This window comes from Strigops habroptila, chromosome 9 (assembly GCF_004027225.2).
Source record: "Strigops habroptila isolate Jane chromosome 9, bStrHab1.2.pri, whole genome shotgun sequence".
Classification (NCBI taxonomy): domain Eukaryota; kingdom Metazoa; phylum Chordata; class Aves; order Psittaciformes; family Psittacidae; genus Strigops; species Strigops habroptila.
The window spans coordinates 10,260,999-10,285,385 of record NC_044285.2 but is presented as its reverse complement, the minus strand read 5'-3'; the positions used below and the strand labels follow the sequence as shown (position 1 = coordinate 10,285,385).

Sequence of the window (24,387 nt, the reverse complement as noted above, 5' to 3'; positions counted from 1 at the left end):
TAGTGCAGGTATCCCACAGTCCTGGGATGAGGAAGGGAAGACAGCTGCTGATTTTTCAGGCAGGCAGGTCACACAAAGCCAGCATATGACAGAAACGCTACCGGGAGGTGACAGAAGGACCAAGGAGCAGACAGAAAGTTTTAATGATTTCATGGGCATTATAATACACAAAGGCAATAAAATCAAACCTGCTTAATTGAAGTGTTAACTTCAGATGCTGCCTCATCAAAGGCACGGAGCCCAGGGCGCAATCCTGTCTGTCTCGCACAGCCACCTAACTAACTTCTGCAACAAATGGGGAACAGATGGTACCTCTGAGACTCTGCAACTGGAAAACTGGACAATCTCCCAACGGTTCTTCCTGGTGGTGATGGTGGTACACAGTGTAAACTGCACAATGCAGGGAGGAGGGCCTGGGACTCTCCTTCCCCTGCAGCATCCTGTTTTGGCCACCACTCTCCTTTGTACTCCATCTGTGCTTTCACACTTTATCCCTGGCCTCATATTTCTCAAGATCCAGCTGCAGAGCAGCTAAGGAAGGGATGGTGAGGGTGATCTCCTGACCTATAACTGGGATTGGGACAAACCCTGCAGGCTGAGCAATGCCTAGATCCCATCTTCAGATGCCTGAGTGAGAGCACTTGTCACAAGGCAGGAGGTTAGGCCCATGACTTAGTCTCATCCGTATTCGATTTCTCAGTCCTCTGCAACAGAAATAAGAGAGTCCAGGTGCCTACCCACATAAACCAGAAACACAGCACAGCTTTAAATAAGATCTAAGTGCCTGCCTTCCCAGAAATGGCACTTCTGAGCATATGTGGCCATCTAAAATTAAGTGTCCAGAGAACTCTCCTGCTAAGAGTGAGCCTAATGAATCTAGATATCTATAGGGCAACACCAGAGAGCAGGTGAATGGCTTGCTGCCTAGGTCTTAGCAACTCAGTCTCAACATAAGCATATTGAATCCTGCCAAATGTCACTGGAACTGAGAACAAAGTGCTGACATACTAGTGCTATACAAAATCTGCTCCTCAGCAGAGCAGGGGATGGAACCTGCATGTTTTCACTCAGGAGACCAGGCCCACATGTGCTTTCCTTCTCTCTTCCTGCCGAAGGACCCCAAACACTGAATTCTTGTTGATTAATAAACACCAGATTGTTTTCAAAGGATGTTCTCTTTCACTGTACAGCATCTGCTGGCTACATAGCTCTCAAAGGAGTACGAGCTTTTGTAAGAATTCAAGTCCTTTTGGTCTTTCTGCAAGGACACCCGTTGGGGACAGAAACGAGAGCCACATGTGGAGCTGTAACATCACAGGACTCCTTTCTACAAAAGAAATGGATATCTGTCTTTTAGGCCTAAGTGGAGCATTCTCTGAAGATGCACCAAAATCAGGGGATATAAGAGTACTTCCAAACCATTCCCTGCCTCTTGTCTGCATCAGGACCCTGGGGCAGAGATGGTGGGGCTCTGGCCCACTGGGCCATGTGTCACCATGCACTCACTGCCCATCACCTCCTGCATGAGACAATCCGTGATGGTCAGAGGTGTCACACGCCTTGTAGGCACAGCAATTACCCAACTTCCTTCACTTAACAAAGCCAATGAACTGATAAATAAAAGGAGAATCTATTATTTAAATGCACATAGAAGGAAGATATACACTGGTAGAAGATGGAAGCATGCATTCCCTTTTAGCTCATCTGTGTGTAAGAAGGAACTGAAATGACATGACAGGCTGTTTGGTGTCCTCTTCATCATCAGGAATGCATAGAGGGAAGACTGCCAAAGATTTTTTTTTAGAACTCATTATTTTCTGACATTAACTATGGGTTTTTAAATAAGTGCCCATAATGCAGTTGTTCACTAATTCATGATTTAAATACAGGTATTAGATGATAACAGTGATAAAAACAGTGAGGGGAAAAACACTTTACAAACTGACAGCAAGTCAGAGAGACAGTATGTCCAACTGTAACACTTTTTATGCCTTCTTAAAGATGGAAATATCTACACGTCACACCAAAAAAGGCCATGCTAGCAGCTTCCCAAGTACAGGGGCAATACACCTCAACTGTCTGGATGCCATAGCCATCCTCCTCTTTATTATGACAAGGAAGATATCCAGAGAGATACTAGACTCCAGAAAAATGTGGACTCCCATGACTGAGACAAACAATGTCTGCTGGGACTCGAATATGAACCTCATTTGGCCGCTTGCAGCACGGCACCAGCTCTGGGCTACATTACAGAGCAGCGCAGCCCAGTTACTGTCTCAGCCCTTTAAGAATTTCTCATGAAATAAAGCAAACAGCTGTAAATGATCAGTAAAGCAGAGGAATGAACACATGCTTAGTAGGGAACGCTGATCAGAAGGGAATGGGGATCTTACATCACACAACGTGCTGTGCTCCAAAGCAGTAAGGATCTTCTCCTAAGCAACATCCCTAGTGGAATTAAGCCTCATGTTGCATTCCCAGCACTTTATACTGTTAGGTAAGGAGCGGCACCAAATTGACAAAGGACAGTACACTTATCTGTCACGGAGCTCACCTGCTCCCCATTTCGTGGTGTATTTCTTTATTCATCCAAGTATCCCCTCTGACTATGTATCATCACAGGAAACCATAAAAAAGCTTTTCATAGCTTTTGAAAGTTGGCATACACATACAGACACATGAAGTATAAATCTGCACTAAACAGCTCAAGGATAGACTGCTAATACTCCCACTCCAACATTTCACTGTGCAGCTGAGGTCAAGACTTTTCCTGCCTTCCCCAATTCTGCTGTGAGCTCCCCAGCTCTCAGGCTTATGTCACTAGTGCTGTGATGAGGTTGAATATGAAGTGCCAGTGCTATCTTATGGCCATTTAACTCCCTGGCACAAAACCCAGGGAATTTAGTGAAGGATGAGACCCTCTCCACCATTAAGAAAGATCTCTTCCCTTTTTACCCATTTCACAGAAATCCCTGCATTAGAGACTGTGAGAGGAGAGTCCACCATTCCCAGCAGAGCCACCTTACCCTTTGTGAACACGAAGCCCCTAAGTGCTTGTTTAGCTGCAGAACAAGTCCAGCACTCGATGATTGCTGCTGTTCTGCAGTAACCGAAAGCAAGTGGTACAAGCAACCATATTGCAGCTTCCTGCTGCTGCACTCAGTCGCAATTTATTCCCATCCTACAAGCTGTTTTGGTTAAATATGCTGAAGGTTTGGATCAGATATTTTTCCTCATATCAGCAAGATCAAAGACAGAGAGAGAGGGAGGGAGAGAAAGAGAGTGAGCGCATGAGCACAAGAGTGAGAAAAGCATTGCTGCTGAACCAGGAACAAAAGAGATAAGTGCACCCATACTAGGACACAGCGTTGTAGTCACAGAAACCTCACTAATGACTAAAGCATCTGTCTATCAGAGAGCCGGACTGCGATTGCATTTTGCTCCTGGAAGGAAACAAGCAGATTCTAAAGTACCCGTTATACCCTGCAAACAGGGGATCCATCCCCTCCTGAACCAGAGCAGGCACCGGGCTGGAGCTTGCTGCCAGAAATCAGAGAGAGCCCTACATGGCGTGCAAATCTGATATGTGCATCAGCAGCATCATGGGCAGCCGCTTCAATTATGGCTAAAATTAAAGCAGGTGGTTTCAGATTTCAAGTTTTATCCCCTTTGCTCCCGTTGCTGTCATCTGCTTAATGAATAACAATTGCTTTCTTTTTGCACAACCTCGGCAGAGCTGCGCTTCCCAGCATTTGCTTGCCAACCAAGCAGCAGAGCTTTAAAGATGTAACTGTGCTTTTTTTTAATTCCCAGTAAACAAATGCCAGGCTTCTAGGGTCAGGAACACTCAACAGAGAATTCAGCCTGGACCTCTCAAACCAGAGCAGGGCTTTATCAAACGGTGTTGCTAGGGACTACCAACGTGCAAGCAAGAAATCTGCATCCTTACATTGTAGTTTACATGCTAGGATGTATATGCAGCCTGAGTATTTTTCTCTTGGTGGTGCTGACTAACTGCTGCCTTCTCGGGTAGTATTTCCAACTAGTTCTCACAGGCTGGTTTGTCAGTACCCACACTGCAACACTTCCTTCCCAGTTGCCATGAGGTTAGGGACCCTGGGGAGAGAGGCGCTGGCTGGGTGGGTTGGACAGGAGCCGCAGAGCTGCAGCCCTGTGACGAGGACGGTGCAGAGCTGCCTGCTGAGAACAACAGTGGCTCCCAGAAATCTGCACAAATCATCCCCGTGCCTGCCTGTGGGATAATGTGGCATATTCCAGACAAGCGGAGGAGCTCCCTGGGAGGGCTGGTGCAGAAGCAGAGGAAGCTGCACCCCCTCCTGGGTGTTCTGCTCTGCAGAGCTCTACATTCCCTGCAAAATGGGAAACATGTCTCTCCGAGACACAGACAGAATGGCAAGCTTTGTCTCCCTGCTTGCCTATGTAAAGCCGCTTTCTGTGGAGGTTTTTGTTATTGCATCAGTCAAGAAAGGGGCAGTGATGCCCATCAAGGCGGAAGGGCATCCCAGATGCATCTTCTTCCACTTGGAGGGACAGCAGGTGTCATGTTGTATGGCTATCACAAAACCTCTGTGCTGTGCACAAACTGCTGTTCAGAAGCAGGAATTCCAGGCTGTCAGGGTGGCTTTCAGACCAGACCCTGTTCCATTATGTTCCAAAAGAATTTTACACTGCAAAAAAAAAAAAGGCATTATGCAAAAATACCTATCAGGTCCACATGTACAGACAAGAAAGCTTTACTTCAGCATGCAGAGATGCTTTTGTGGGCATTGAAACCACAAGAACAAGTCCCTTTTATTTTGCAAAAAGAGGGAATTAAAACTGCAGAGCAGTAATCACTGATTGTTTTGACATACTGTAAATGCCTTTGATTGGCAAAAGCACACAGAAGCATTGCAGAGATCAGTATCTCCCACAGAAATCCCTGGAGTCGCTGCACAGCAGTCGAGCAAAGGCCTATAGTATTTTTGCTGGAAAGTGGTTCAAGTTGCTTATTATTGCCCAACACATGCAAGCAGCTTGATCTCTTGCAGTTAGCTTATTAGCAAAACTCTAGATGGATAAAAGCAATTCTCTTCAAAATCCATTATTAAAATAGGATATTCTGCTTTTCTACAATGTTTTTATTCAAATGGATTTAATATGCTTTTTAATAGCTGATGCTACTGGGAGTCAGCAGTAAGGCGGTATCTTTTCTAAACCATTATTTAAAATAATGTTCTGTAAAATGTAAAATATTAATTTATTTTTTTTCCCAGAGGATCCTAAAATATAAAAAATAAATAAATAAATCCAACCTCCTTCAAGCTAAAAACTATGACTCAAATTCCGTGGTGCTTAGACTGAACAGCAATCCAACTAGAGCTGATTGGACACTGCAGATTTTTCCTCTCATTTATCAGGACTGTATGATATCTGAAGCAGAGCACAACTCCTTCCCAATGTACACGGAATGCTGGCATATGCACTTTTTCACCTATTAAAGAAGATAACCCTGTGAAGGGTGAGACTAGAAGCAGAATCCAACTTAATAAGGTGGAATTGCACAGCTACAAAAGTAAAAATTAAAAAAAGTCTCTGAGCGTGGAAGAGTGCCACCAGCAAAAACAAAAAGCAAAACAAGATTAAAACCAGCAGAGCATACTTTGGAACACTGCTGAAAATGGCTGAAGGGTATCATGCAGACAGCCAGAAATGACAATATAAAGACATCAATCGTCCTTTTTTTCTGTGCATGCTCAGGACCTCAACGAGATAGAAGACAATGAAGGGTTAGTTGGAGTCCAAACAATGCTGGCAGGCAATGTCTCACTAGGAAAGATCAGCAGTCTTGCAGCTGAGTTCAGCCCCTTTACATCCCTAATTAGCAGCATATTTTTAAGACAGAAAGTTGAAATACACTTTCTGCAGAGCTGCTTTAATCTTCAGTATGAAAATGGGGCCAAAGCTTAGTTCTGCGTGACTGGTATCTGTACACATGACTTTATAGATAACAGATCTATTCATATGATTCAAGTCCTCTGTGAGCCTTCGTGGCTGGTGGACAGGCAGCTATCAGAGCAGGAGACTTGAGGGATACATACTAGTCCTATCTCTGCCACTGCCCTCTGGGATGATCTTGACCACATCACCGCAGCTCCTTCAGTCTCACTTTTTCAAATGCAGACTGTGTTACTGTTCTCCTCATAAAGCACTTGAGGTCCACTGCTAAAATGCCAGGTATTACTAATAACAAATACTTCCAGTTCTGTCAAAGGAGGATTTCAGGTTACCAAAATATAATCCTCCCATCAGCACACCCCAAAGTTAGACTGCTGCAAAAATGCTCCATTTTGTCCTAATGAAGTGTTTCCCTGCCACTGTGAGTGAAGCAATGGAGCTACCACTAGAATTTTTTTCCCCAGTTTGTTCCCTAAGGAGAAGAAAGGATGTGATCACACTATTTTCAGGCTGACTCTCACCTGCAATCACTCAGGGACACATCAGACAATTTTGCCAAACCAAACAAAAGGAGAAAGGCCAAAGAGATATTAAGTTTCCCTATGTTTTGTGATAAATAGGCAGGCTGTCGATCAGAAGATGGACAGACAAGTAGTCCATATGCTGAGAGACAGCTTGCAATGCAGGCTCAACCAAAACATCAGACAACAGGGAATGCACATAAAGGCAAGCCAGAGAAAAATAAACTTCTTGAGTTTCATGGCTCACAAAATCACTTTTTATTTGTGGATGGGTGGGGAGAGGTTGTTCATTTTCAACAAATGTTGCCAGCTCTGAGACATTTGTGTTTACTTTTCTTCCCTTTAAGCACAGTGAAGCTAGATTCTTTGTCTGAATTATTCTTCAGATATCAAAATTCTGTTTGCAATCCACCTGAGCAAACCATAGTGAGCCCACTAACACCAAATGAAAGCAGTTTCTGTAGACAAAATCTGGTTATTCGACTTTATGATCTTACTACAAATATTTTTTTGTCTTGAAAAATAAGCGTGCAAGAAATGCACATACAAAATGTGTTTGGAAGACACATAGTAAATAATAGCTAATTAACCAGTCAAGACATCGACAAAGGAGAAATTTTAAGGACTGTACATTCACAAATACTCTATTTCTCTCCTGCCGCTCTCTACTCATAAGCCAAAGGGGCATGCAAAGTCAAATGATCTTCCTTCCCAAAGTGCTCAGATAAGCCCTGCCACCTTCTGTATGACATCTGCTATAAAGAGTGGATGAATGGTGTAAGAATTCATTAGACTGAGGAATATTTTTTGGCTGTCCTATATTTACACTAGAATTTTACTATTTATTTCATTGATTTTGCTTGTTTTTAAGGAAAGATGTTATATTCAATAGACTGGATATTTTGGCCAGTCAACTTGGTCAATACCTTTTCAATCAGAAGCAGCCTGCCTGGAGTGTTGACACTTGGTCAAATACACACAACCAAGTTTTATATTCCAGGCTCATCTGTTCCACATATCCAATGCTCCGTACTCCACTGTCTAAGCTTTTATTAAGAGATGTGTTGCTAGTTCTTATACTCACATTGGCACACATAAAGCCAAAAGGTAAGCAAATTTCCAGAAGATTGCAGTCTCCTAGACTTGCCTGGCTTAATTTACTATTTCTTTTCCAATGTAATTTATTTCCACAAAAAGCCAGTTAAAAAATTGGATTGGCACAGTATTTCCAGGCTGAAGAATACCAAGCATCCCAGTACAATATTTAGCCCAGCTTCCCACAAAGTACACAAACCCCTGTTGACACTACGGCTTGCAGCTGAAATTGTCTTGAGTAAGGAAATGTGATCAATGGAGACTGCAGGTCCCAGGATACGAGCCTCCAGTTTGAGTCACGGTGGACAAAAACATACTAAAGAGAAAGAAGGAAACAATCTACTTCACTTGCTGCAGCCCGCAGGCTCCTGCTAGGAAGGATTAAAGCTTGACACTCTGAAGGTTGCAACTATTATCTGGACCTTTGGGTACAGAAAACCTTCCTGCTTGTCTCCTCTGTGACCTGTTTTGTTACCATCAGTTGCAGCTATGGAGTATAATGTCAGGGGACTGAAACACTCCTTGTCACTGCACAAGTGCCTGCATTAAAAATAAATACTGTTACATGGTAAAAGAACACAAAATCTTTGTCCCTTAAAAGCACAGAACATTTTTAGTGTCCTCCAGTCCTCTGAGGTTTGGGTGCAGCAGCAGAGATGAGACATATTATATGAGCGTCCTGCCCAGTCCTCCAGACAGAATGGAGACACAGCTAAGCATGTATTTGTCTTCATTATGTTGCTCTCTGTGGACTCACAGACCATAAAGACTCATGGTCTTAAATACCTAAGTGTATGTGTTCACACCAGAATATCTATTTGCAGGATGTAAGCAACTACTTCAAAACACAAACTTCTGTTTCACAGCACCTAAACTAATTTACCTATTGCCTACCCACCTTTTTGCAGGCACAGGACACAGCCCCACGAACAGGTATGTTCTGCAGGCACTGAGTGTGGTAGAGGTGCCGGAACAGACAAAACATCCTGGTGCTGAGGTCTGCAGAAGCACAGGCACGATCAGCACCAGACCATGGCAGTTGGGGTGCTCAGGTGAAGATGGTGGACTGGGCTCTTCAGCAGGGAAAAGGCCTGAGTGCAGATTTTGGGGCTATGGGATAAGTATAATTGCCAAACATCACTGGTGCTCCGGCAATTATTTCGTTGTGATGCAAATAACATGTACAACAACAACATGTACACAATCTGGGGGATGAGAAGCAATGGATTCTAATTGCAAAGCCGATGAAATGGAGTGATTTGCAATAATTTTTCAAAGGCAGATTTTCCTGTTTACTCTGCTGACAAGCTGTGAACTTGTACCTGTAGAAGAGCTCAGTGTCTGTAGAAAGCCCAGGCTTGCTGCAAACCTAACAACTCTCCGTAAATAATTGTTTCCATTACTCCTGCAGCCTTAGCCACCATCTACGGTAGAAAACAACCAATTAAACCAGCAGACTATTTTGCTAAGGTGGAACTTTGCCTGGGTCGACTGTGTCACTAAAACCATGGAATGAAAATTGATTCACGGAGTCACAGTGGTCTCTGTGCAGCACTTGGACCCAACTTTGGTATTTTTACTGGGTTTGCTTTCAATCTGTGCTCAGGTTTCAAGGAGCTGTCATTACGGTGTCAAATACCTTCTCTGCAAAGTCCCTCAGTCTAGGTTAAACTCTTAGGAATTTTAATCTGTCTGCCTAAAGAGACTCAGGAACGAGTTTTTCCAAGCCAAGTCATACTTCTCCCCACCTGCCTGTTTTTCTGCTTCCAAAACCTCAGGAGAGTTTTCATTTAGTTTTGACCAAAAATGTAATGTTGCTGAAATTTACTTAGATAGTTCCTAAAAGATTTACAACCTTATTTATCAAAATGAACATTTTCTTCAAAAGCAATAAAAAAACCCTCAAGCAGCAGCTTACAGGAATTAAACCCTTTATATAAAAATACACAAAGCACTCCATTATATATATGCAGACCCATGAACTTCAATCTTAATTACTAAACCATGTTAGAAAAAAATTGAAATAATAAAACCATGAAAGACAAAAAGATGTATTTTTAGAGATGTAAGTGGCATTAACATCAGAGCCAAAATGAAAGTATCAGTATGGTAGTGACCAGACTTGCAAGGGTGGCACGTCCAATATTCTAAAAACACATGTATTTTACATCACAAACACTAAATGAGTTTTAAGCATGTGAGTACTCTCATTTAATTTACATCGAGAAATCATAGGCTTGAAGTTGCCTACATGTTTACATACTTGTAGGGTTAAGAGTTACTCTGTAGCATCCTTTCCTTCTATCCAATAAATTAACTTGAATATGTGTATGAGGTATAGGTAAGTATTTTGTGTTATTTTCACATAACCTCTCAGAATATGGTATTTCCATGAACAAGAGTTATCTACAAAAGCTAGTGACTCACTGCAGCTATGTTACAGAAGTCACAAAGTTTACTCAGAGTCTGCATTCTCCCAGAAGTCTCTGATTTTCTCCAGCTTTCTCTCTCTCAACAAAACTAAAGGCTTCTGGCCATCTTGCTCTCTTATTTCTATTCTGGACTTGGAGGGGTAGTCAGAAGATTAATTTTAAAGGAATGATGACTCTAAAAGGATACAGGCTGTCAAGGGACAAATTAAATGTGTGTAACTGTAATAGCTGTTTTCCCGCATACATTAATATTAAATTTTTAAACCACTCTTTACCTCTGAATCAGGAACAGCATCCATACTAAGCATGGCAGCTTTGCACTCTCCCTTGGCAGCTCAGTAAAAAACCATGTTTTAAATCAGGTTACCATTTTGTTTTAGAAAGCAGCTGTACAGAAGCAGCGTGTTATTCTGACTCATAATGTGCAAATAACTGGGAAAAGGCAATTACACATAAAAGAGAACCTGGTTAATGAGACATATATCTGGAACTAAGAAGGACATTAGGGAACACTGCACATACAAATTTATCTAAGACGCAGATACAGTGTTTATATACACCTCATACATATCAACAAAATCCAACCCAAAGCATTTCAGACAGTATTCAAAATTCTAATTCTGAGCGTCTCTTGCCTTTACTTTCTAACGCAGTGGTGATGACACCTGATGTGTCCAAACCATGCTCCACAAGCAGTGAGTTTTAGCTCACACTGCTTTTAATTGTCAAGATCCCCAATTCAGTCTCACATGCAGCACTCACAACAGCATCCTTTTCAATAAATCTGCCCTGAGGCAACCCTGACACCCCTGTTATTATACCAGGTCAATGCTATTGCTGACATTCGACAAACAAGTATCTACAGCAAATGTTTCAGAAAAACTATAACCTTCTCATTAAAAAACTGTTCCCCTGCTCCCACATCTGCTGAAGAAGCTGGCATTTCTTAACATACTGCCATTAAAATCTTTATCATTATGGGCTTCCAGAAACTTAACAGCTAGAGACTTGATCCTGCAAGCACAGCTGGGCATACAGTTTGGCAGCATAAACAAAGCCATTGCCTTTGTAGGATCAGATCCCATCCAGCACAATAACATGGCCATTATACACGCAGGTGAATCCATTCAGTTGTAAGGGAGGAGATGGCATAAAACATCTTCCAACAGATAAGGAGAAAACATTCACAGCATTTTAATGCTGAAGAGCCCTGTCTGACAAATGTGTGTTCTCTAATCTGTTTTCATCTTTAACAAGGAATTCTTGTCATTTTACCAGAAGTACCAATCCTGAAAACCTGCTCAGAAAACTGACCCACTCCCTTAACAACAATGAAAAGCTCCAAAGCAGAGTCTTTCAGATAAATGCAAAGAAAACAAAATATTAAAAGATAGAACAAGCTTATTCCTGGCGATCTTTGCAGACAATAAAATTCTAACCACAAGGCTTAATAATTTTATGCTACCTTCTTGTAAAGCTGTGACAGAAATACTGACTGTGACAAAGAAAAATAAAGTTTGCACACAAGGAAGATTCTGAAAAAGAACTGCTGATAAAAAGCAGCAAAAGATGTACCTGAAAATGTGAACATATGTGAGTCACCTGATCCAGACATCATATGAAAAGAATTATCTGTTGAGTTTGCTGCACTTCTAATATCTTTCAAAAGCCCTGGTATTTGGAGAGGCACTGCAGTAAGGAATGTCATCTTTTATTTTTTTCTTTTTTGAGATGAACGTCTGCCTTCTCCCTTAGGCTGTGGTCCTACTTTATGTTTCTACAGGCACGGCAGCACACATGTAAGCAGTTTTATTGAAATCAAGAAACCTTTATGCAGTCGAACTCATTTGCTGCCTTTGGGATATGGTCCTTTGAGAGCAAATTAATGGAATAGGTATCATCTTCCTTCCGCTATTCCATAACAACCAGGACAGTGAGCCTCCAGCCCTGCAGTAGATCAACTTGGGGTTACTCCTAGAACACATGAAATGCCCAAGTCTGTGCCTGCTGGAGGACGACGAAACACAGTTGTCATAGCACACTGCTAAGAACACAGGAACCTCAATTCTGCAAACACTTCCACATGTGATTAATCCTGAATGAACGCTGCCTAATTGGATTCTAGATAATAGTGTCTGAAGAAATCCTTACAGAAGTACAAATTTACACTGGCTGAGATGGAAACTGTGACATCTGGGCTGAACACCAACTAGCAATTAATTAGTTTTAGAAAAAGATTACAAAAAATACCACTACAGTAGGGTACGGTGCCTGGCACGAGATGCCTTGCTCAGGTGTGTTCCTTCCCAGGATCTGCCTCACTTAACACCTTCTTCCATGTTCGGGAAGAAGCATCTGGGACAGCATGCTGGGAATCTTTGCAAATATTAAGACAAAGATAGATAGTCTCTTATGCTCATATGTATGTACGTATAAACATGCAGCCACTTCACTACACCCAGTGATGGTAAAACCCATATGACAACTGACTCACAGAGTCCGGGATCTGTGAGAAATATCAGCTGCAAGTAAACTGAAATCTAGCTTGCAAAGGAAAAAGCTAACACATCTGGGAAAAAGGATTGGCAATGTAAGAGAGAGAAAGCTGGAAGCAGCAATACTACAGGAAGCCAATAGTGGACCACAAGTTACATTTGAACAAGCAATGTGCTGCAAAGGTCAAGGCAATATGCAGAAATCCCCATATGCAAACACACATCCTGCCAGAGAGCTGGCAGACAACCCTCACGTGGTGCAGCCGCACCCGAGAAAATGATTTTGGCCCTGTGCAGGACATCACTGTGACGGCTGGTAACAGCTTGAAGGAAGCTAAAGAAAAATACACAGGTACCGATGTTAATGCACATACCAAAAGGCAATCAATGGGGCTGGAGGGATTGATTTCCATACAGTGATGAATAATAAATTATGTCCCAAGGAAGGAAGGCAGGCCATGGATGGATGGTCTCACTTCTGCTATGGGGTACAAATCACACCCCTGCACGCCTGCAGGCTCTGGAGCCCCCGCAGCCACTGTGCTTGGGTGGTCTCAGCACAAGCAGTAGGAAAGAGAAAGGCAACAGCTGAGAGGAGGAAGGACAGAAATCTCCTTTGAGGCACAGTGCTCTGCTTTCTGGCACAATCTTACAGTGCTTTGTCAGGATGGCCAACCCACAGCACGAGATGTCCCAGAGGCTAGTCTAAACACCTCTCCATCAGTGCCTTCCTCCCCACCCCACAGCTGCTGCAATGCGAATATACTGAGATGTGCAATAGAAAAGGTGAGCCACAAGCACACTACATCTGAAGTTTTCCCAAAGGATATGAAGAGGAGGAGCTGGAAGAACTGCCTCCTAGTTACCAAAGAATAAGTTAGGGACTAGGGTAACAGCCAGGAATGGAGATCTGGATTCTTGTTTTCTTCATGTGGAGGAGATTCCAGATGAGGAAGACACCCTGTCCTTCGGAAATTATAAGAAGGGGTTTGCAGTATCGCTCTCATGGAGGCTTGAACAATGGAAAATGTAAGATTCGTGAAGCCAAAGAAAAATAGCAAAAAAGAGCTACCTGTACCCAATGACTTTCTACACAAAACTCAAACATATCAAGGGAAGGACATTAACTCCAGAATTGTTCTTAGCAACTATAGCATTTGCTCCATCTGTACTTTCCTGCTTCTCCCACCTGGATTGCATCTCCAGGCCGATGCTAGGCATCTCTGTAAGGTTGCCCCCTATGTTATTACCAAGTTTCAGTATGTACTCATATCTGGTACACTTAAGTAATCCAGTCTGATATGGGATTGATTCCCAGAAATCGTTTGCACTATTGTGTAATTGTGTCTCCAGCTCTCCCATACCTGGTTTCTTCTACTCTTCGCCTCATTGCAGTTTTACTTTCTGTGTGGTAAGTGGCTTCACAGGTAGGTGATTTCCAAGCCCAAGGAGTACAAAGTTACTGACTTTAAAGGCTGACACACTGTTTCCTAGTTGACATGGGTGACACTACAGTGATACCTGTAAGGTCCCTACAGTCTGGAATTTTTTCCTTCCTCCCTGGCTCTAATCTGCTGTATGTAGGATGCTTTGTTAGCTGATGGTCTTAAAGAAATTCTTTGGTGTATGGTATTCCTTGCCCTGTTTTTCCTCTTTTGTTACATGATGTCTTCTATTCAAGCAGCCAAGCCATAGCTGGCAAACAGCCTCTCTCTAGGTTTTTTTACACATTGCTGCAAGGCAAAATAAACAGTTGTTTCCAGTTTGCATTGTCGGGGCTACAGATGTATGCTAATTATCCTTTCAGTCTGCTAATGGAAAACTGAAAGACATTTAAATGTACTTTTCTAAGGCAGAGACCAAGTCTATGGACACCTGTCCCTCCTAATGTTGGGATTTGCGTTACCCAGAGCACAGTACAATGTCATCTCCTCCCTTTATATTGACTCTGAAGGCATTTTCAGATTTCCACAGGGCTTTACAAAAGGCAAGGAGACAGATTAAACCCTTCTGAAATTCAAGAACATTATGTGTCTTTTTGGAGCAGCAATGATGCCAAGGATAGTATTTGGGTTGACCTGAGACCATTTGAAGGATGGGGAGCTTCAGAACAGGGTGGTAGGAACTACATATTAACATGGGAAGTTCATTGTTTTGGTAAGATGCTGTAGCATCTACTCAAATTTCTTACCTTCCTTTTGTTTTCTAGGAAAAAGAATTAATTATATAAACAAGAAACCCCAACTCGAAAGCCAGGCCTCATATGCCCTTCAGGTAAAAGTTAGTATTAGCAAGACTGTCATGTCTAATAGTCTCAGTAGAAGAAAAGAAACCGAAATGAATCTGCAGTTTATTTCCAATTTCGGTATCAGGTTTAGAACTGGCTGTTACATGAATGAAACAATCTCAGATGTGCAAAGCCAGTAATGCGGAGACCTTCCCAAAGGGAGGAAGCAAGGATCTGTTTCGTTCTTTAAGTTTTAGAAGCCTTATCTCATGATACTCACTTGTTTGCCAAATATTTCTTGGAATGTTTCAAATAACTGTTCATTCTAGTTGGTCCTGCTGTGCTTCAGCCAAACTACTGGGCCTTTCTCTGTTGATGCTGCCTCTAGTGGAGTCCAGAGTCAAGTGATGTGCTACCACAGCAATGAGCTACACCCTATCTTCTCTACGGGAGAGTGTATACCTATGCACAGAATAGGTGTGTGCATACACACGCATACATATTCATATCCATGGTATGTCAAGATCAGAGATACAGATGATGCAGGAGAAGACTTGAGAAGTACCAAGGCACTTGAAGCTACAGAGAAGTACTGATGTTCAGCTAATCCCTATCCCTAACACCTTTAAGAAGCTGGCTCCACAACCTCTTCCTGCCTGCTCCACACAGACTACTATCCAGTGTTTGTTGCTATATTTAATCACTCAAATTACAGTATTACTGAGAGGCCTCAGGCAGACTCATTCTCCCTTATGCCTCTCAAGCATACACTGGAAAGGTCTTTACTGCTCAGCCAACACCATTTCAAACAGCTGAAATGTCCAAGCTCTCTTCAATGTCATCACTTTTTCTGCATTATCAGGAAATCCTTTCATCTACCCTCAAATGACAATTGTATATACTTACTGTCAGCAATCACTTGCTTACAAGGTTTTTATTACCTTAAATGCAGGAAGAGTCATTTATGCATTATTATGATGGGGAAATCAAGAAATGAAGGGTTAAGACTGAAAACTCAGCCTTTGCTTTGCTGTCTACGCTTACAAAAAATTCATTCCAGTTGGGGATGCTAAAAGGCTCTTTACAAAATAATAAAAAGAAGACATCTGTCAATTAACGTAATGGAAACTAACATTTCTCATATCTTTTTGCAGTAGGAACATACAGATTGACTTGACAGGCTACAGATTTCACTAAAGAGGCACCCTTCTTTCAGACAAAACATGTATCAAATGACTTCCATGAGATTAGTTGATGAAAATTATTCAGTGGCTTCAAAATGACAAGGAAGAATATCTAACAAAAAGTCTGTACAGTATGGGTATGAAAAACTTTAATTGCTTATTGCCTCAAAACTTCTGAGACAACTGTCTTCATTCTGGGTTAGCTTCATTTGGACTTAAAATCATGACACTGCAGGAGAAAATGTATTCATCTATTGTCATTTACACAAAAAGATCAGACTTGCACATTTGGGGCTAGTTACTCAAATTTATTAAAGAAAAAAAAAAACACCCAATGAAAACCAGAGAGATTTAAAGAACTTCATTTTAAAGACCTTTTCCCAAATATCCCTGCCATGCTAACAACAAACATAGAACATCTTGGCCCCAAAATGATTCATTTGCCAACCAAGAGCAACTGGAAAGGTTTTACTGTAAGCTATGGTTCAACTTTATGTATAAAAAATACTCCATTTTCAACTACAATACTCAGATGAAATCTGTTTTTAAGTCACACTTAAAGTAGAATGCAGGAGCACAGACAAAGACCAACACCTGCTGAGGTTCCCCACCTTCCAAACACTCGGAGACTTCACACTTCACTCCTTGTTATTTCTTTTTATGTGTAGGAAACAGTACTCAATGAGCTGATGAAGTCACTGAAAAGGCACTCACACCTACTCTAGAATATGACCAGATATCTGCAACTAAAAGTTTAAATGTGTCAAAGCAACATGTGTCAACCTGGTGCAGAAGGTTCAGAAAGTAAAAAACCGATTCCACAAAGGATTTACTGCCTTAAATGTGCTCTTTTCAGATGCACCACAGCAGAAGTCATGGGAGTGCTGCCTGAAGAATCCACGACTTCACCATTAGTTCCCAGGTTAAGACAGACCTTTGCAGTGATCAGCAAATCATGTCTCATTTCAGAAAGCAACAGAGACCTGCCATGAAAAATTGCTTGCAGATCTCCAAGGAGTGATGTATGAGTGAGGTACATAATTAAAGAGGGAGAGAGACGGAAGAAGCTCTGAGCTGGTAAAGGAGAAGTCACAGGAGACTCATATTTAGTAACACGGCAAAAGTGAGGTCATAAACCTGAGCAACCAAAGGGGAAAAAGGAGAAAAGCACATGGTGAAGGACTGGACAGGTCCCAAATGGCCAAGCTCAAAAGACTGCAGACTGAGTTTTGGCAGAAAAACACAGAGAAAGATCTGTTGTCTATTTCTGATGGACCCTTTGAAGTTTTCTGGATTTAATCTGATTTTTGTCTGTCATTCTTTGCCAAAAAAGATAAACCCTGCCAGGGAAAACCTACCTTCCCTTATCCTTATACTAATAAGAAAACAAATGGTCTGCTTTAAATATCAAAACACTTAAAATGTAGAATCTTTCTTCTATGATGTGTTTGAGAGTTTGATATTTCCAATCCATCATACTTGCAATTATAAGTGACCAAAGTTGTTCCTGGTTAAGTATCTTGTATTTTACCAAACTATGTCAGAACATAGGTCCTGCCTGGTCCTACTACACTGAGAGCTTCACCACAATCAACCCACTATCTCTATTTGTACTTCACTGAACTGGAAGAGAGAGGTTCATTTACTAAAATGCCTTTGTAGGGGTGCCCTATATACATATATGTTTATATATATTTACTGATAGCAAAAGTCTCCTGGAATTCTGTCACTCTGTAGAGGTAATGTAATTTAATAGACTCTAATATTATATTATACTATTATACTATAGTGTTATTATCTTTTTAGGCTCTAGTCTAACGAAGTCTTTAAGCATAAACTTACCTTTAAGCCCTTTCTTTTGATTACTTTAGTTCATACTTTAAGGTGCCTAACTTTCATTCCTTGCTGGACTACTGAAAAAACCACATTTAGATAAAAACTATCATGTAATCATCACATTTATGATGCTCAGCTCACCACAGACACTAGTTCCCATTAAAATGACAGCATTTACTATGTATTACTCTAAGCAATATGCTGAAAATTTCATATCCATTTGCAACTCTAACACATTAAAGTGCCCCAAATACCATTTTGCCATTATTATTGGCAGGTGTTTTTTAATAGCGATATTCGTATGAGGATTGTCAGCTAACTAGCAAATCTGGAGTTCAAGTAGGTGTTAATTCAGAGTAGCAATAAAGGAACTGGACAAGATGAATAGGAAATTCACTTTCAGAAGACAGTAAATGCACCTTCATAATAGTGTGACACTGTCACTTTAAAGGCTGTGTTCTGTGAACACAAAATGGTCCAAACAGCTCTAAACATCCATGTGTTTTACACTAAAATACACTGCCTTACCTGATTGGATCTCTTTTGTATTGTCCCCAATCAACTTTGCCATCCCTACACAAACTACTTGTGTTTACCCAAACATAGTTCTTGTCTTCCCAGCTGTATGATCCTAGATTTCTGTTCAATAATGCCATCAGCCATTTACTTGGGCATGCTCTTATTTTATTGAGGTCATTCCAGACTTTTTCCTCTGCTCTCTATAGTTGCATTAACAGCTTCCTTCCTATTTTTAAATCAGCAGCTAATTTCAGCAACTAAGTGCTTATTGTTTCTTCAGGGTCACTCATAAAACAAACACCATTATTGATCTTTCTGAATCTACCACTAGTTTTTCCCTTTTATCTTATCTGAGTGACTATTCAAGAGGCAATTTCTCAATAAACCAGGACATCTATCCTAGATAAACTAGGGTACCTGAAGAAAGAGATTTTTCTCTCTATGTGTGCTAATATAGCTCCTATCATGGCAGTAGCCAAGCAACTCATAAATGTTAGTGATTTTGTCTCCACAACACCTTTTTAAAGGAAAAAGTGTTGTTAACTGTCTTTTATGAACATGAAACTAAGACAGAGGGATTTAGCGCTTCAAAGGCAAAGAACACGCATGAAATGTAGAATGAATTGAATCCTTATTTCCTATATTTTAAGCACAACAGCATCTTCAATTTATTTTTGCATGCAAAAATTGTGCAGCCTGGATGCACAATTGCTTGTCTGCTGGATTACAGTGACTGATGACCTGGCCAGTTGGTGTTTATTCTGCATTTCTGATGAGCATCTGAAGACAACTGACATCAGAGGCTAACATAAAAAATGTGTTAAACCAAATTGGTTCCAGTATTTTATCTACTGTTATTATTAAGCTTCAATACAATTCACGGGGCTTAAACTCTCAACCTATTCACTGTCCTCCAGTTAGGTCAAAGGAAATTTTGGCTTTGCCCAAGAAAACATGATACCAAAATGCAAAGCAGCCCTTCCAGGTAGTGAGACCTAAGTAACCTTATTCAGCCCCCAAGTATCCAAAAGCATCTTTGAAGAGAGTTGGTTTTATTCACCCATTTTATTTTAACAGGGTATGTAAAGGTAAGATTTACTGGCCATTACCATTTGGCTAAGTGTGGCAAGTCTGGTTCCTTTCAAATTAATTCTAGGTCAATCCACAAAGAAACTTCCAATGCAGTTTGACTGCTCTAACACTCCATCAATTATTAGATAAAGTTTTTCAATGGTCCCTGGGTATATCATCACTACCCAGCCACCTTCTTTATGATTTATCTCTCTTTACTCACAGAGGTGAAAGTCAGATTTGCTGGTCTTGTTCTTGATCACTAGATCAACATACTTCCAAAGAGAGAGGGTGGAAGGCTAACGGTCTAGCACTAGAGATTGCTGCATTCACTGGATACGTCTGCAGTGTCGAGCCACATGGAGCTGGCTGAGCCCACCAGCATTACACCTACTGAGGGACAAGATAATGGAGCTAGGTGCAGATCTGCACTACCACAGCTGGACAGAGTTACTTGCTCTGTGTGACACTGCCCATGCACACAAAAATGTACGGTCAGTTACGCTGTGTGTTTCATTAAAGGGCAGGCAGAGTCCTTCAGTCCTTCTGTCCTGCTTCAACACTTCCCAGGTTTATTAAACACAGTTTAAGAAGTTTGTCCCTAGGCAGGAAACTCATGCCAAAGGTCTCAGAGATGCAAACCACCATTTGGTAGGGACAATAACACTGCCATTTAAAAGTATTGTTACTCGTATTATTAGCTAGTATATTAGCATGAAGTAAGTTTTTACATGAGAATACAAAGATCAAACACGCTAATTGCATAATGAATAAAGAAGTAGGTAGCAAACACTCAAAGATCTGGAAACAAGCGAATCCCCTAGATAAAAGGCATTCAGTTAATCAGAGCATCTGAGTTGCATGCTTAACTCAAAACCTGCTTTTCTTCTGGTTTTGGGAAACAAAATGAAGACTAGTGTCCTCACTAGGTTTTTCCTTCACTTAAGGAAGCATGCATCAGGCAAAACTTGTCAACCAAGATGAAGAAAAGTCCTAGTAAAGATGGTATGAACTGCATTTTTCATGAGCAATGCATTAGGTTCAGGCAGACACTGGCCTGATCTAACACGTTGTATGTAACCGTATCACGTGTTACGGGAGCACATTCTGTGCCTCCTGACACTCAGGTGAACTAAACCCCAGTACAAATGCTCCCCTGGCTTGACTGCTCTCTTCCTACCGGATGGTAGACTCTGGGCTCTCTATAGTTTCTACCTCCTCTTGCTAAGTCATGTTAAAACTAGAGACTGCTTTGTCTTTACTGAACTTTACATCCTGTTAGTTTGCACAAAGGAAGTAAGTTATGTTAATAGCACTCCTACTTTTTCCTGGTGAAGATGCATTCTGTTGGGTACTAGTGCCATTCACATGCCTATTTAGACACCCAGTCAAAGGCTATGACCAGCTGTATAGCATATAATGATTTTTCTAAAGGAAAGAAAATGCCATTAAAACAAAAGGCCCTGTTCTGCTTCTGGGTAAACAAATTGGAATTTTACAAAGGCTCGAAAAGGAAAGGGATTAACATGCTTCAACGTGGTAATGGTCGCAACTGTTCACATTAAAATTTTCACAGTAAATTAAACCATGACAGAGGTAGGAAAGAAGTCAATTTTCAGTGGCTCATGCTGTTCTGCTAACATAAATTGCCATTTTTTAGGTAGTATATCCACGAACCTGTATAATGATAGAATAACAAAACCACAACCCAGAGTTGATTAAGTTCGGCCTTCTGCATGCTAATTTTAGCCTGCTCTGCCAAAATAATTGCATGCGCCACCTTATTTACATGCTTCTAGATATTTAGCACCCTCTCACTACTCTTTCTTCACCAACCTTTACTTAAGCCTGTGGCCTTCCCTCCTTGTTCAGTGTCCACGGCTGACACCGTGGCTTCACCACTTCGGCTTCCTGAGTTACACTCAGGACGGCTTCCCACCACGCACACCCACCCTTTTCCAGAGCTCTCTTGACAAGGGTAATGTTAAATGTCAGTCCATCTCCTCCCTGCCCATTTATGTTTTCCTGCATGCTGCATACAACACTTCATTATCTTCATGCTCTTTACAGTCTAGAAAGATGAGCAACTTTCCTTGACTAGAAGATGTTGGCATGAAACCCAATCGTCCCAGTAAGGCTGGAGAAGTCAGGTAAGTACAGACTCTCACTGGTTGATGCCTGCCAACAAGTTCACGCAACACGTGTTACACACTGAGTTTACACAACAGTGACCAAAAAGGAGGGAAGGGGCAGGCCGTGGAAGTGTACCAGACCTCCCGGAGAAAGCTCTGCTCTGCATTATTGTAGCAGCACCACAAATGGATGTTTAAATACAATGGGGCGCTTATCTGCCTGCCAAATGCCCACGATGCCTTTCCACCTCAGTTATATCATGGCAGCGTGAAACAAAAAATGACAAAGGACTATTAAAGAAAGTCAACACTGTAAAAGACAGAATGAAGCGGGAGGCCCAGCACCCAAAAGCCTGCGTGCAGCGGGGCGGCAGCCGAGCCGCAGGGATGCAGCACCCCGCACGGACCCCGCCGCAGCTCCGAGCCAGGCCCCACTTCACCTCACCCAACCTCTCCGCACCAAGCCATGCCCGGCTCCCCTCGCACCGCCACCGCGGGGACAGCCGCAGCCCGCCTCGGGGCCTCGGCCCCTTCCCCACATGCCCGCTCTGGCCCTGCCCCAGGCCGTGCCCCGTCCCCACGCCGGTGCCCAGGCCGGGCCCGAAGCCTCGTCCCCTGCCCCGGGCCGCGCTGGGCCCGCGGGAGGCGGCCGCCCTGCCCTGCCCCAGCGCCGGCCGCGGGGGGGAGGTGGGGGCCCCGCTGCCCCTCGGGGGGGCCGGGGCGAGGGAGGGCGTATAATAAACAGCATCGTTGTCATACGGGCAGGGCTGCCGGCTCCCCAAGCCTCCTCCCCGCGATAACAACCCAGGTACAGCCCGCGCTCGCCCCCCTCCCTCCTCTTCCTCCTCCTTCTCCTCCTCCTCCCGGGGGGCCGGGGAGAAATCTGCAGATCAAAGAAAAGATGCACAATAATAACGGGGTGGGCGCGCACCGCGGCCCCCCGGCCGGCGGGGACGGGCCCGGGGCCTCCGGCGGAGGCTGGCCGCGGCCCGGCCGCTGCCCGCCCGGCAGGAGGGTGAGGGGGGCGGCGGCGCGGGGCCGGGTCCGGGCGCCCCCCGCCGCGGTACTCACCCGGGCCGGCCAGTGCGGGTACCCCTTCATTTTGGCGAACACCAGGTCTCCAGCCTTGTATTCTCGGGGCCGCGGACGAGCCATCGGGAGCCGCCGCGGGAGCCGCCGTGTGTCCCCCCGCCCTCCCGCACCCCCCGCCCCGCACACGCCGCCCCGGGGGCAGCCGGGCGAGCCCCCGTGGGGTGCGATGCGCCCGTGCACGGGGCGCAGCCGGGAGCGGGGCCGGGCCGCGGGCAATCCCCGATCTCTCCGGCGGCGGCGGCGGCGGCAGGAGGAGATGGGGTGTGTGTGAGTGTGTGTGTGTGCGTGTGCCTGTGTGTGTGAGTGTGTACGCGGGGGAGGGGGAGGCCTTGGACACAACCCCAGCAGCCCCCGGTACCAGGGAGCCGGCTGGCGGCGGGGGCCTGGCCGGGCGGGGGCGGCCGGGGAGCCCTCACCCCGCGGCGGCGGGCGGGCGCGGCGCTGCCCGCGGCCCCCCCGTGCGAGCTGGCTACGCCGCCCGCGCCGCCCGCTCCATCCCCGCCGCAGCCGCCGCGGCCCCGGGAAGATGGAGCCGTCTCCTCCGAATTACTCCTCGGGCAGCGACCGAAAACAGGATCTTCTTATCCCCCGCCCGCTCCTCCTCCCCCCCCGCGCTTTCCCTTCCTGTTATTTTCTAGGTACACAGATCGGTTTCTGTGAAAATAGGAGAGCAGAGAGCGGCTGCAGTCCCTCCCGGCCCTGCCTTCCCAGCTGAAGCATGACATGGTTCTTTATGCGCGCCCGACATGGAGGCTGGGCGGCGAGGAGAACCCGGCTGCTTTTTACAGCAGGGCCCCCGCGTTCCAAAGGCTCCCAGCCCTGGAGAGTGCCCCGTCCCCCCCTTGTCAGGGAGGCCCAGGCCCCGGCACAGATGGGCTCCTCGGGGTACCTCCGCCCCCCCAGCGCCGCTGGGCACACGCTGTCCACAGGCCTCCCTTGTACCCGGGGTATCTGCAGACCCCCGGCTCTAGCCCGGCCTCCGCAGCCAACCGGACAGCTGGCCCCATGCAGGCCCTTGGGCGAAGGCCTGGCTCCTGGGCACAGGGTTTTCCCCATTTCTGCACCCAGCATCTTACCCACCACCAACCCCTCCACCTTCCTTCTCAGCATAAAACTCAAACCCCACAGCCTTAAATTCACAACAGGGGCTGTGCCTCAGAGGGTGTTTGGGGCCTGGCTCCTGCCAGATGATGCCAGTTTTTACAAATGTGCACCTCTGAGGAAGGGAAGCACTGGGAACTCACAAATCCAAACCGTGGATATGCCTTTTTTTACCATAATGTTACCACCTAAGTTGTAATGTTCAGAAATAAATCATTATTGACGTCTATTATACTGAAGTATTGCCTAGAGGAGCAAAACTAGGAAGAAACCTGCAAGCAGAGCCACCAGCAGAGAAGTTTAGGAAAGGTTTTTCTGCAGGTTTGGTTGAGACTGTAGCAATGGGTTCCCCAAACATCCCCACATGCAAGGTGGCAATTATCCCCTTTGGGTTTAGGGAGAAACCTCTGGCTGGGTGCTTCGCTGAGTCCCAAGGAAAGCACCTTCCCGCTGATGAAGAAGGAAATAGGTGCCTGAAGACTGTAGGTCACATTTCAGGGAGGAAGTAGATGGACCATAGAGACCACTGCTGGTCTGTAAGGGCTGGTAATGACAGAGTAAGAAACACTTCTTCTAGCACCTGTTCCTGGGATGGAACAGGACCATGAAGACTCTTGCTGTTTACGGTGTCCCCACATCTGGGTCCGGTGCTCAAATGCTGTTGTTGGCAGTACAGGAGTCAATAAAGTTCGTCACTCTGGGTCATAAAATAGGATACGCACTT

The 24,387-nt window shown here is 44.1% G+C and overlaps 1 protein-coding gene across 2 annotated transcripts in view; it reads right to left on the bottom strand.

Annotated features, from left to right (window-relative positions):
* Positions 1 to 23,146, bottom strand: part of HDGFL3 (HDGF like 3) — a 39,757-nt gene extending 16,611 nt beyond the window's left edge. The window contains exon 1 of one of the 2 annotated variants that reach the window (XM_030498742.1): positions 22,542 to 23,146. In XM_030498742.1, coding sequence (XP_030354602.1) covers positions 22,542 to 22,625 — 84 coding nt within the window. In that variant the 5' untranslated portion in view covers positions 22,626 to 23,146. The remainder of the gene's footprint in view (positions 1 to 22,541) is intronic. The other variant, XM_030498741.1, reaches the window with a different exon arrangement.
* Between the last annotated feature and the right edge of the window lie 1,241 nt (positions 23,147 to 24,387).